The sequence below is a fragment of the Ciconia boyciana genome, chromosome 2, assembly GCF_034638445.1.
Source record: "Ciconia boyciana chromosome 2, ASM3463844v1, whole genome shotgun sequence".
Classification (NCBI taxonomy): domain Eukaryota; kingdom Metazoa; phylum Chordata; class Aves; order Ciconiiformes; family Ciconiidae; genus Ciconia; species Ciconia boyciana.
In genome coordinates, this window is record NC_132935.1 from 136,083,904 (window position 1) to 136,097,940 (window position 14,037).

The 14,037-nt window shown below is 36.2% G+C and overlaps 1 protein-coding gene across 1 annotated transcript in view; it reads left to right on the forward strand.

Moving 5' to 3' along the window:
* Positions 1-14,037, forward strand: part of CRPPA (CDP-L-ribitol pyrophosphorylase A) — a 124,985-nt gene that overhangs the window by 48,907 nt on the left and 62,041 nt on the right. The window contains exons 5-6 of the mRNA XM_072854202.1: positions 1,121-1,166; positions 13,800-13,897. Of these exons, the coding sequence (XP_072710303.1) occupies positions 1,121-1,166; positions 13,800-13,897 (144 nt within the window). The remainder of the gene's footprint in view (positions 1-1,120; positions 1,167-13,799; positions 13,898-14,037) is intronic.

A 14,037-nucleotide genomic window follows, 5' to 3' on the forward strand; every position in this document is an offset into this window, starting at 1 on the left:
TCCTTGGAGAAATGATGAGTAATGAGAAAGGTAATATTATTCATCTGTTTCTGAATACAATAAACAGCTTAATTTATGAGATGGAAAGGAAAGCAGTTGCAAGAATCCTTATGTTAAAATCAAATAGTCATTTACTTGGAGAGTAAATACTAATACCTACAATGGTATGTTTCTGCTGTAAGATTTACTTCGCAGCACTAAAGCTTTTGGAATCCTATTCAGTCCATTTCAAAAAGAAAGAGAAAAGTTATTCAGACTCTAGAGAAACAAATGCAGAAAATCCAGTAATATTTTATTTAACGTAAAAGGACATTACAGTAAAAACAAAGACAGATATTTAGGAGTTATTTTTATATCAGTTCATATCGCTGCATGTCATTGCAAAGACACTGCTAGAAAAGCCTGTTAATGTTTTGGGTAGATGCTGTCTTCAGTTTTCTGTTATTTTATTTGCAAAGCCTAACACTGGGACTGTCAACCACCATGAGGGTACAAAGGCAGATATGAAAGGTGTTTGTTGCAAGTACCAAGTAAATATTCAGCATCTTATTGTCCATCTAACTTGATCTGATTAATGTCTTCAAGAAGATCTTGATGGTTTTCAATCCTCTGAAAGCTCACACAAAGCCTACTATAGTCTCACTGACTCCCACTGATTAATTGGACTCTCATTAGCAGTAATAGTCTTGCACTACTGAAAAATTACACTTATATTAGTAAAAGAAATAATGAGGCCTCTCCCTGGCTGTCATTTTTATGATCACAAGTCCTATAAAAAATAAATCTATTTCACAATAAAGTTATAGAGTAGAATGGGTGTGTGAAAATAGATGCAATATCATGTTTTTATGATTCTTCAAGGGTTTAAAAATAGTTTTAGGTTTCAAATGAGTTCTAAGCAGATCTAAGTATTTAAAAAAAGGTTTCTCTTGAGTCTCTGGTAATTTCTGCAACTTCTCTTCTCGTGACTTGTCAGTGATATTTTACCAGAATTAAGAAATTGACAATATAATTTGTTTATGGTATTTCAAATGTAAAGAATTGCCTTCAGGGCATTGATTTATTGGTTTTACATTCCTTCCTGCTGTGTTAAATCTAATGAGGCTTGTCTGTCCTTTAGGTGACCTACAAGCGGGATCTGTATGCAGCTGAATCGATTATTAAGGGTATGTGTTAGTCCTTGTGGCTGTCAGTTTGCATATTCCTGAGTCTAATTAAGAATCTTGTATGCTATAGTTTTAAATGTCTTTAAGAAAAGTTTTGATGAATAAAATGTGCTTAGGCAAGTTGTTTTAGCTTGTTCACTGGAATACTTATCTTATGCATTATTTACCTTTATTTACTTCTCTTAGGATAGAGAACCTTATAAAAAGCTGTGTATAGTACAGATTAATTTGGAATGGCTTTATAAGGAATAAACATTTTTTTTTCTTTCGTTTGGAGTCCAATTCTGAATATGTTCCATCTTTCTAATCTAAGTAGTAGACCGAAAATTAAATATTAACTCTTTAGGGCTCTTCACTCTTTTACATACAGCAACTTGTTACCTAAATTGATATAGCAATTATATGATATTGAGGTATTCTATTAATTTATAAATACTTTGTTGAACTGTTTTTTAACCTTTTCCTGTACTGGTAACAGTGGTTTCATAGCAGTTTAACATAAAGACTAGATTTAGTCTTTATCTAGATTGTCTCAATCTAAAAACAATGTAGAAAGGAAGAGCTTTTATAGTACTGTATAATGAGCACTCTGATGGTTATTGTAAACTGATAGGCACAGATTCAGGGGACTCTTGCTTGACTCCTTGTTGAGAACCGAGGATAAAAGCCCAGAGACTGGTGAAGAGAAAGGGACTTCCCTTTGGATTAAAAATATCTTTCCAGAGAAGAAGGTGTGGTTCCTATTTAAGAAAAACAGAGCAAAACCTGTGGCCTGTTAGGGCATGGTGACTGACTGGCTAGTTCACTTTGGTGGCTCATGTGTTGTTACAAGATCCGTTATTGGCTTAGCTTCTGGTTTGGGTAAATTAGACCATGCTGAGATCAGCTCTGTCACTATAGACAAGCTAGAAAGCTTAAACAGAGCTCAGATATCACTGTGGTATTCTGGATGTTGCTTCTCTAGGCCTCCAGGAATGCAACAAGTTTGAAATTTCTGGTTATTACAGTGGGCAAATATTGCATATTATATGCATTGCTAGAACTACCTGACTGAACTTTTCAGGCATGTATCAGGAAGATAGGGCTGGGAAACCTTGGAAGTTCTGGTTTTGACAAGGAATGGGCTCTCATCTCCATAGCTGGAGGCCTGGAATTTTTGAAAATATTGTTTTGAGTAGGATTCTTAGAGGTTCCACACTCCTCTAGCTTTCAAGCTTAGAATTTCCAAACATATTAAAGACAAGAAAGTGGCTGAGAGTAGTCAGCATGAATTTACAAAGGGGAAATTATGCATGACCAACCTGATAGCCTTCTACAATAAAATTACTAGCTTGGTGGATGAGAGGAGAGTAGTAAATATGGTTTGTCTTGATTTCAGCAAGGCTTTTGACACTATCTCCCATGACATTCTCATTGACAAACTGATGAAATACAGACTAGAAAAGTGGACAGTGAGGTGGATTGAAAACTGGCTGAACTGCCAGGCTCAAACAGTGAAGTCCAGCTGGAGTCACTAGTGGTCTACCCTAGGGGTCAACGCTGATTAAAATCTTCACTAATGGTCTGAATGATAGGGCAGAGCACACCCCCAGCAAATCTGCAGATGATGTGAAATTGGGAGGAGTAGTTAATAGACCACATGGTTGTGCTGCCGTTCAGAAGGACCTTGACAGGCTGGAGAAATGGGTTAACAGGGGTCTCATGAAATTCAGCAAGGAGAAATGCAAACTCCTGCACTTGGGAAGCACCATTACAGGCTGGGAGCTGACCAGCTGGAAAGCAGCTCTGCAGAAGAGGCCCTGGGGGGTCCTGGTGAACAACAAATTGAACAGGAGCTGGCAATGTGCCCTTATGGCAAAGAAGGCCAACAGCCCCCTGGGCTATGGTAGGCAGAGCATTGCCAGCAGGTCGAGGGAGGTGATCGATCCCTCCTGCTCAGCATTGGTGAGGTCACATCTGGAGTGTTGGGTCCAATTCTGGGCTCCCCTGTGCAGGAGAGACATGGTCATACTGGAGAGAGTCGAGGAAAGGGCCATGATGATGATGAAGGTAGTGGAGCATCTGTCATATGAGGAGATGCTGCAAGAGCTTGGACTGTTATGCCTGGAGAAGAGAAGGCTCAGGGGGACCTTAGCTATACGTATAAATGCCAGCTGGGGCCCAGTGAAGAAGATGAAGCCAAACTCTTCCTCAGTGGTGTTCAGCAAAAACAGAACAGGCAATGGACACAAACTGAAATACAGAAAATTCCACATATACATCTGGAAAGCCTGGAAATTCTTAAGATTGTCAGGTTTTTTATTACAAAGCTGGGAGGTTGGAAGGAAGACTGTCCTTGATTTCCTAGGAATCATTCGTTCAGCTGAGATTGCCAATATAAGCATCTCTTGGCTTACAAATACAATTTTTGATCAGCTTTTGTTGAGTTACTGAAAAGAATATTTCATCTCAGAAATTACTTGGGTTAATATTTTCAGAACAGTATTTTTAACTTATTCAAGCTTATGGGAATCTTTGAAAATGGGGGTGTGATCTGACTTAAACTGGAAAAGCATTTTCAAAATAGGCAGTTTCTCCATTTTGTCCACTTATTTTTTGATAGCTATTGGATATTTACAAACTTTATGCAAACAGAATTCATTCTGCCATTAAGAGTTTTTCAGAAATAAAATCTAGATGAGAAGTTCTTGAGTTGGCCCAGTGATTATCAGAGCATTTTTTTTTTTTTAATTTTCTGAAATTCTTGTGCACTTAGAAAAGTACGTGGTAGTTTTCATTTAATTTTAAGTGATTTTTCTTTGGATAAAACAATTCGGTTTGAATATAAATGTTAAAAGCTCAAATATTGTTATTGTGGTTTTCATGAGCAAAATGACTCATAAGACAAAAAAATAGTTAATAGAATGAATCAATATGCAAAAAAGGGATTTCATGGTACAGTATGATATAAAATGAAGCAATGATTTTATCTCCTTGATGAATAGGAATTGGAACTAATACTTTACATTGAATGATAGATCAATGGAAAAAAGGGAAGCTTCCAATCTTTGAGAAGTGCAAAAGTAATTATATAAAAAAATGAAGTTCTTTTTTTCCAGTCTAAATATAGATCCCATTGCACCGTTCGCACTGAATTCCTAATTCTAATAGGGTGTATGCATGCTTTTACAATACAGACTTCTTTTAAGTATTATCTGTAATTTTAAGTATTATCTATATAGCAGAGACTGTCAGAGAAAAATTCCCTCTGATGGTAACGTTAATAAGGAAATGTAGAAAGCTGGTTCAGCCACTTGGATGTGCTGTTTTGTTACAATATTTGTAAATATTTGCTGTAACAAGAATTGTTGTACTTCTGTCAGTCAAGCTTGCGGAATCCAGTAATGCCAGCATAAAATGATGTAAATGCCATGAATCAGCTCAATGAATGTACTATGTTGATCATATCTTGACAAAAGGTTCAATACTCAACTTGGAAAAAATCTCAGCAAACTTACAGTTCTATGTTAACTTTGATCTTATTTTCCTTTTTCCTGTGTATTTTTCCTATTTATTTACCATGTATGTTCTCAATATTTAATGGCAATTTATCAGCCATTACTGGATCAAGTAGACCCATTTTAATTTCTATTTTCTTTGAACTTAACTGTAGACTGTACTACTTTTGTAATACAAAGGCCAATTTATTGAAGTATTACTCAAAAATTTGAGTTATTTAGTTCAGAGGACCTTCAGGATCCTTCAGGACCTTCAGTTTAGAGGATGTACTGAGGGTGTGTAAACTTTAAAGGAAAAGAAAAATCAAAACCAGTGCTGATTTATATTTTTAAAAAGTTCTTGTTCATCTTCTTGAACTTTATTTGATCCCTTACTAGATATGTTCTTCTGTAGTGGGCAAGGAGAAAGCCAGATGGACACCTTATGTAAAATATGTTGCTTTATATAGCTAGAGAAGGAGACAGCACCCTGCTCCTGTCATTCAGCTGTCCAGTTTGCTTATGCCTCCTTCCCCACATATCCCCATCATTACAGAGCAGTTCTTGTGAAGACGGGAACTAACTCATCACGCTTCTTATGGGGAAACTAGAAACGAATACAATGTGAAAAAATGGTTTCTGTACTCTCCCTCTGCTGCCCTCTCATCCTTATAAAGGTGACTCCTTGTATTCTTTTAATCAGTGCTATCCTTTCTTCTTTATAGATCATTTAAAAGAAAAACAAGTAGATTGGTAATATTTTGAAATGTTTTGATTAAATGTTTTTATAGTATTTTATGCTAATTTTATGTAACACATATGCACTATTATTTAATACAAAAAATTATAAACTTGAAACAATACTGCAACCTTCATGCAGATGAATTTCCATGTTCCTGTGTATATAAGGTCTTCAATAATCTCCTAAGTCATTAAAGAAGATCAATTATAATTTATTTAAAAAATAAAATCTATTCCAAGCAATTTTCTCTAAAACTGCTTGAGTAGAAAATGAGGATGCAGCTTATTCAAATGAAAGGAACATTCACTAAGTTTAACTATTTCTATTTATAACTGGAGGAAAAATGCTGTAAATGACCAGTCATTCTCTTCACAGTTACATATTTTACATGTGTAATTTCATAATGTTATCACGTTTGTTTTCACTAAAGCCAATACAATCTTTTCCAGCTGTTGGTTATGATAAAAAGTTTATGTAGCTTAAGGTAAAAATGAAGACCTTCATGGTGGTAAATCAGGCTAATCACTTACTTGATCTTTACCTATCTAATGTTCTGTTACTGTGGCAGCATGCAATATATCTGCTTCAGTAACCACAGCAGTCTTTGTTATGCCTAATTTGTATGAAAAACTGTACTTTAAGTTCATTGAAGTTTAGATTTGCTTTTTGCTGCATTGCATGAGTTCAGGAAGGGGAAACCGTACATGTTCTTTACTCCTTATGCAAGCACTATAATGAGTCCTCCGTAGCTAATTAGGACATCCCATAACAGATTTATCTTACATAATTATCTGTAATGGGGTTTTGAATAGACACTGTTAACACTCCAAGTCTGCAGTTTGCAAGTTGTGCCTTATCTATTCTGTGCCCTTCAAAAGGCTTCAAATATCAGATCTTTGGGTTGATATAACATGACTTATTTTTGTAGTGGACAGCTGAGCCATGTAAATCAATATTAGGCAAGCATTTTATTCACAGTTCATGCCACACTCAAAGGAAAGCATATTTAAGGGGAGAATATATTTTTGTCCTATTGAGCATCATCCTGTTGTACCCCCATGTTGCATCATTCAGTCTTCCGGTTGTTTGTTTACAGAATAAATCTTAATAGCTATGTTCTGCTGTGTTGTGCTGTGCCTATGGGAAACCTTCAAGGACAGGTCACCTTCCAGAATGGCAACCATCCTACAAGGCAAGGCATGCTCAGTTAGGCCTTTCCTACTAGCTGAATAATTGACTGTATCCCAGTGTCTGCTTTTCTTGAGAGTTCAGAACCGACTATGTGGTGCTATATGAAGTGCTCCTACTTGTCATTACCCTTTTGTGCTTTCTCCCACAACTTAGGTAGCTGTCTGCTGTGTGGTAGCTACTCACTGCTGTTTGTGAGCTTCTGTGTTACAGATCTGCTAGTGTCATGGAAGTGTGTCATGGAGACTGACAGAGAAACAACCACTGCAAGAAAGTGGCATGCAATGCTTCTTCTGATGGTTTCAGTAACAGTTTCTGGAGAGAGGAAGGACCTTCTGCTGATTCTCATCGGTTTAGAGATACAAACTTGGCTAGCAGAAGTCCCCAGTGTACTAATGTGCTGTTTATGGCTCGCACGAGACCCACATGGTTGTGGATTTTCAGATACTGTTCCCCCTTAGAGGCATCCTCAGGGACAGGTTTTCTGGATATCTACCTCCTCTTTCTCCTTTCCTTCCCTTTTCCTTTTCCTCCTTTGGGCTGATGATGAGATGTCAGGAACTCCAGAAAGGCACACTTATGGCAGGAATACCTGCCTTCCCATGTGGAATTTACTGTCTTTTGCCCTATTAAACCCCCTTTCTTTTGCTTGGCACTGGCTGCTAGTGTGTCTGTAACCTTGCTGAGCATAGTTGGCAGCAATCTTCCCTACCTATATGGAAAACAGGGTGCCTCTTCCTGACACCATATATCACTTTGGGTATAAATAGTGTTACCCATGGGATGGTGGTCTGCATGATGGTTCTTCTTTGTGTCAAGTTGTTGAAGAGGACACGGGACTGAAATGCAGCATTGTGCACTGGATAGCACAGTCCTGTATCACATACTTGGGTGGATTCAGGCTCCAGGTTCAGGCCATGTAGAGTGCCTGAAAGGGAAGTCCTGCATGACACTGTAAGGCTGGGTTGCGAGGTACCAGCTCTTGGCATGCTACCTTGCATGCTGTCAGGGTCCTCTGGAGATGTCCCAGAAGCTAAATGTATGGGCTGGGAGGGTATAGGGTACTAAGGGCACTGGCCTCACACCGGCTCCCCACTACTGTTCCAGTCTTCACAACTGATTTCTTTATTATTAAGTGATCCAATTTACTTTGCTGGATGCACATTTTATCACTGGATGAATTCGGCAGTGATGAAGAACTTCTGCGTGTACACATTTAATTTTGTGACTACAGTTTCAAATTTCATGTCATCTGCAGTTATATTTATTAGTGGCTGAAACTTGGTTTCCTTCAACTTCAGAGAATGACCGTTATCTTTTCTGTTAACTTGTTAGTTTTATTTAGAAAATCCATTTAAGCGATATTAAAAATACTTGTTTTGATGAGAATTATTCATCCAACTGTTCCCTTTCTGGTTTCAAATAGTAATTTTTTGCTTTGAATTATGAACTTCAACAGGTCTTTAAATACTTAAATTTTAATGCTAGAATATTAAGGTTACACTTGTGCCTCTAGACAGTTTTGCTAAGGAACAGGTTCCTTGTGGTTCGGTTTGACATGCTATTTTGCTATCCTGTTTATTTTTGAGGTACTCTTGCATTTCTGTCTATTGTCCATATATTAAATTATAATTCTGTAATTAATCAATTTAAATACAAGAAAAAATGATTATGGTAGTATGTGTTTGGCAATTAAATAATGTCTGAAAAAATACAGTTAATCATGTGATTATAATTATGAGAGTGTTTCTTTAGTCAGCTATATTTCAAATGTAATTCTACCTAAGTAACAAGTCCTAAATGTTTCATAGAAGCATAGCTACATTTTTAACTGCTGGCTTAATGAGACATAATAACTGACAAATTTCAGCTTGCTGAACTTGACTTAGGTGGAAGTAAGAAAAACATACATCCATACATACATTTTTGTAGTTCAGATATATGTATATATATCATTCATATTCAAGGCAATACAAAGAAGTACTTCACTAATGTAAATAGACTAATGAGTTATTTATCTTTTCAGACTGTTTTGTTAAAATATGTCTTATTAATTTGCTTACTTCCTCAAGTCTCTTTTACAACTGTATTATGAAAGTCTGAGTCCTAACATCATTTGTTTTATAAACAGTAAATGCTTTTCTTTAGTTAAGCAGGTATGAACTTGTAGAGTATGCAGACAAGGTGGCACATGCCTATTTTTAATAGTCTTGAAGTAAGGAAACATCGTCTTACAATAAGGGTGACTCATCTAGAAATGTAGTTAAGATCAGGCTAATACAAAACATCCTAAAAAATTTCCATTAAGACTACTGCCCTCGGGGTAGGTATCTTTGAACTCTAGTTCCAACATGTAAACTTTAAATGGTGCTTCTCAGTAGAATTTTGTAACTTAGAGTTTGACTCTCTCTTCTCCTCCTTTTTCTTTTCTTAAGGGCTCTTCTTCTGCAATGACTTTTTCACAAGAGCATGCACTTGCAGGTTGGAAATTTTGCCCTCACATTTGGCTAAATAAGTATCTGGTGATGTAGATACAATTATGTTTTGCGAGTGCCAAGAAAAATATTGTAATGCCTTCAAACTGTTTATGACTGTTGGGAGCTACATACTATGTTTTGTGTTATATGAAGAACCCACATGACTTTTTATTAAAAAAAAAAAAAAATTACATAAGCCTTGTTTATCAAAGGACAGGTATCTTACTCGAGGTGGGCTGCATTTTCATGGGCACGCTCATTAACCAGTGGCTGTTCTCTGCTGTCAGGCAAAGAAATAGACTGGCAGGTGGGGAGGTACTCTTCAGAATAGTTATTGTCAGGTGAAAACAACCCTCTTCCTTCTCCTCTACCACAAAATCTTCCTCTCTTTCTTGTATACTAATATTGGGAGGGGCAGTGTCAAATTTGGCTTTTGGTTTTTGTGGCTACAGGGAAATGTGGAATGGGTAAACAAAAAATTGTTAGATATTTTTGGTTACCTGTGTTATACGAATAACAATTTCAACTCATTCTGTTGAGCATGCATGAACTAAATGCTTGGCAGTACTTATTTAATTTTTCTTGTGTTTACAGTGGTAGAAACATCTCTGTTATGAGATCCTAAAAATGCCAGGGAGAACCATACTGAATTTCCAGACCAGTCAAGCCATTGCTGTGTAGAAAGTGAATATAGAATTCTGATAAATTAATTTACTATTTTGGATTCACTGCAAACTTCAAAAGTATTGTGATGAATAAGATGTGCTTCCAAAATAGTAGGAATTGTAATGACAGACCAAGAATGGCATGGTATGAACATATGTTTACACAAACAAGTGTACGTATACACATATATCTTCAATTAAGTGAAAAAATGTATGTCTGTAGGCTAAAACCTTTTTGCCATTCAGATGCATTTTTTTATTCTTATGGTGTTAATTCCCTAGGATATAATATTTATGATCTTTATTCAAAGTATTATTTTAATTGCTGCTTGTTTGTGGCATGCTTTTCAGGGTAAAATTTAAGTCATTTGTTAGAGTACACTTAATACACCATCTAACTAAGGTAGTTCCATAAACATGCACACATTTTAATTTATAATTTTGTGTGAGATCCTAGGATAAAGACTGTAACAGGTGTTACTGAATAATAATGTGAATAATAATAATGTGAAGAATAATAATAATAATACTGAATAATCTAAAGCTTTCAGGATATAAAAAATTGAAAATGAAGTTTTCTGCTGGAGAGAGAAAGAGGTTTAATGGAACAAATTCTGAAATCCTGTATCAAATTTATCTTTAATGAAGAAAATTCCTACCCCTTTCCTGATAGAGGAATTTAACATTTAACCTAACAGAATTTGGCAGTGTAAAGTTTTAACTATTTTTAATTTTATGCAAAAAATATGCTCTGAGTGGATGTTAAATGTAATGCAGTATGGGGAGGGTTACTCCATAATCAGGTACTGCTGGAAAAAAGCCGAGAGTAAATGGGAGACGTGTATTGGGAAGAGGAGGTTTCCAGGGAAATAAGAAGTTTAAGTAGAGGAAGAGGAAGCCAAAGCAAGAGGAGATTTTGATAAGTAATGTAATAGCGAGAGAGAAAAAAAAAAAAAAAAAGGGTTGGGCAGATGAAAAGGAAGGTATGGTGTGAAAGTAGGGGAGAAAAGTAGAACAGTGGTGTATGGTGGGAGGACAAGAGGTAGTGGGCAAAAACTGAACCAAGGGAAGTTCCAACTCAATAAAAGGAAAAACTCTTTCACCATGAGGACAATCAAGCAGTGAACAGGTTGCCTGGAGAGGTTGTGCAGTCTCCATCCTCAAAGGTTTTCAAGTGCCAGGGATGGGGGGTAAGGGGCTGAGCAACCAGGCCTTACCTCATGGGTGATCCTGCTTTGAGCAGGAGTTTGGACTAGAGACTTCCTGAGGTCCCTTCCAGCCTGAATTACCCAGTGGTCCGATAAAAAACAAAATTTTGTTACCTGAGTATTAAAATTCTTTATGACGTGTCCATGACGTGGCTTTCCAGAATGACTGTTCCGTTCACCCAGACAGACTTCTGAAAACCAGGAATGAAATGCTGCACGCGGTTAGCTTTACTGGCAGGCAGCAAAACTCATGAAATCCGCGGAGTTACGAACCAGCGCTCCAGCTGTGCTCACTGGGTTCGGTGTGGTTACGCTGGGTGCCAGAGAGCTCCATCAGCTTACCAGCAGTGGGACACAGGCAGGCTCGGGGAGGAAGGCTCCACTCAGCCTTCCTTCCCACAATACAGCAAAGGTGCAGACCGTCTAAGTTAGCATAGATCTTTCTGGCCACTTGAAACAGTTGGGATTTAAATGGAAATTGAGTTTTAAACCTCAACTAGAACAGAACTGTTGCTTTGCTATGAAGATTTTATGAACAATGATTTCCCAGATGACCTTTATTCATTTTTTTTCTTGATAATTTAAAAGCATGCAGCATCTTTTCAATGTGTGTATTATCATTACTTTAATTTTTCATACTTTATTAATAGACTTTCCCCCATGACATTATGATCCTCCTCCAGATTAAAAATACCTTTTTTTTCACACTTCATTCAATTTAGCTTTCTTCTTTTATTAAGTTCAACCTGCAAATCTTAGTTGCTTTTTTGGTAGTCATCTCTCCTTTCTCATTTACATTACAGGAAGTTAGAGGTTTAAGGGGGCTGGGGAGAGGAGTGAGATGGGTTTTATGGTTGCAGTCTTTGAGCAGCCTCTTGTGAGGTTACTTTTGACACTTGCTGTTGATAACTGACTTCTTTTTAAAAAGAACTGTCTGAGTGTAAGTTATAGTGCCTTTTTGGATTCCACAGCCTTCTTCCACATGTGGATTTTTGTAATAGCTCCAATCTGACCTTCTTCATTAAATTACGTAGTTCAATAGAATCTGAGTTCTTGAAATCTGATATGCCAGTCTGGTTTATTATGTACATCTATCTTGTATCTGCAGTGTATCTGCATTCCATGTACAGTACTAAATTCAAGTGGCTCTTGCTCTGATTTCAATCTACCCACCGGTTTCTTTCTGCTGATAAGAAATTAATTCAATATGGTTTCCCATTGACCCATTTTTTAGACTGTAAAGTTATTCTGTATTTAGTAGAAGCCAACTTTGATGCATGTTCAGTATATTTTTTTGCCCAGTGAATCTATGGGAAGATAATTTCTCCCACAGTTGTGGTATCCTGTGATTTTCAGTCCTGTGAGAACTGGCCATGCATTTTTTTAATTCTCGCTTTCATCTGGTTGTGATGGCTTATAAGCAGATGTTTATTGTTCTCTCTCTTTCTTCCCCCCTCCCCATTCTTGCTAACTTATACAAAGCCAGTTGCTACCACTATTTTCATTGTCACATTATAAATATTGGACATAATAGATGCCCATGATTCATAAAATAATTGTAATTATCTTTTGGGATCCTTAATTCACTTTACCTGCTCACAAAAAGTTGTTTAAAAATCACAAGTCACTTTCCAATAATGTTAACTCTGCAGCAGCTTTAAAATTAACTTTCAGGTCTGTATGTCTATTTTTGTAAAGAAGTCTTTGAGTTTACAATAGAAAGTGAGATGTTTACTTAAGTAATGCATCTGATTGAACTTATTGTGTGGTATGTAATTATAAAAAAAAATTTCCACATGCAACAAATATGTATCTTTATATTCAGACTTGTTTGAAGAGCAGTTAGGCCATATTTTTATAATTTCTTTTATGTCTTTCACTACTAATTTATTTTGTAGTGGTGGTTGGTATATTTCTGTCCCTGAAATTTCATTGAAGTCTGCTGTAAACATAATTAAACTTCAGATTTATGAAATTTCTAGCTGCTTATGGAATGGCTACCCCTAAGACATTGGAAATATTATGTTTTGGTCTGCATATTAATTCAACATGTAAAGGATAAAGTCCTGAATTAGAAGTGAGAGTTCCAGACTTGAATTATTTTGATTTGTTTGCTTAAAAAAAAGAAAATGCTTATTGAATCTTGAAACTGTAGTCAATAACAAGAGAAAATACTAATTTTTTGAAATATTTGCTTTATGGAGCAGATCAGGCAATAACTTGAAACTATTGTTCTTGGTATCAACAAAATACTATATTTTTTCCCCCACCAGTAAAAGATCTAAGAAGTTCCTCATGCCAAGATATTTGACACTGACTCTGCAACTTTTTTGATATTGATGTGAACAGTTATATCTGCTGTCTCCCTGAGCAGTATCTTCAATACTTTTTTTTTTTTTTGCTATTATGTACTATATATTGTTGGGAAGAGGATTTATGCTATCTCCTGGGTTTTTTTGCTTTTCTCAATATTGCTGACACTGCATTTAGTGATCTTTTGAAGTGATAAGTGGTATGAAGTTTTCAAAAAGTTATTTTCTCGGTTCTCATCTAGTGTCAGTAATGTGGAGCTGAACGAATACCTTTTTGTAGAAGTCCGCTATTTAAATGGGCTTTGGGGACAGGCCTTACGTGATGTTTTCATGTTGTACAAAATAATATAAAATATAATATGGATTTTATATTTGTGATGTATGTTATATAAATTATGGAGTTATATTAACTGTGCCTTGAAATAAGTCATCTTTAAATTTACAGCTGTTGAAAAGGTTCTGTCAAGAGACAGAAGTATATGGGTTGAAGGTAATGTTTAGCAGATTAGTAATTGTGATTGATTTATCTTTGCATGAAATACTAAGGTTTTTTTGTTGATCACAGACAACCTATCACAACAACTTTGTGTTATTACCGATGTGAAGGAAGCTGTTGCACAAGTAGGTTTTCTCCTTCATGAGTCTCTGAAAAGCCAAATAAAAGTAAGTACAACTCTATGGCTGTAAACTGTATGATTAATTTAACGTTTCTGGTTGTCACAACTCGTAAGAAATGGTCTAAATAATGTGCATACAGAAACTGAGACCTCCTGTGTCACTGTAGTATTTATTACAAGGGATTA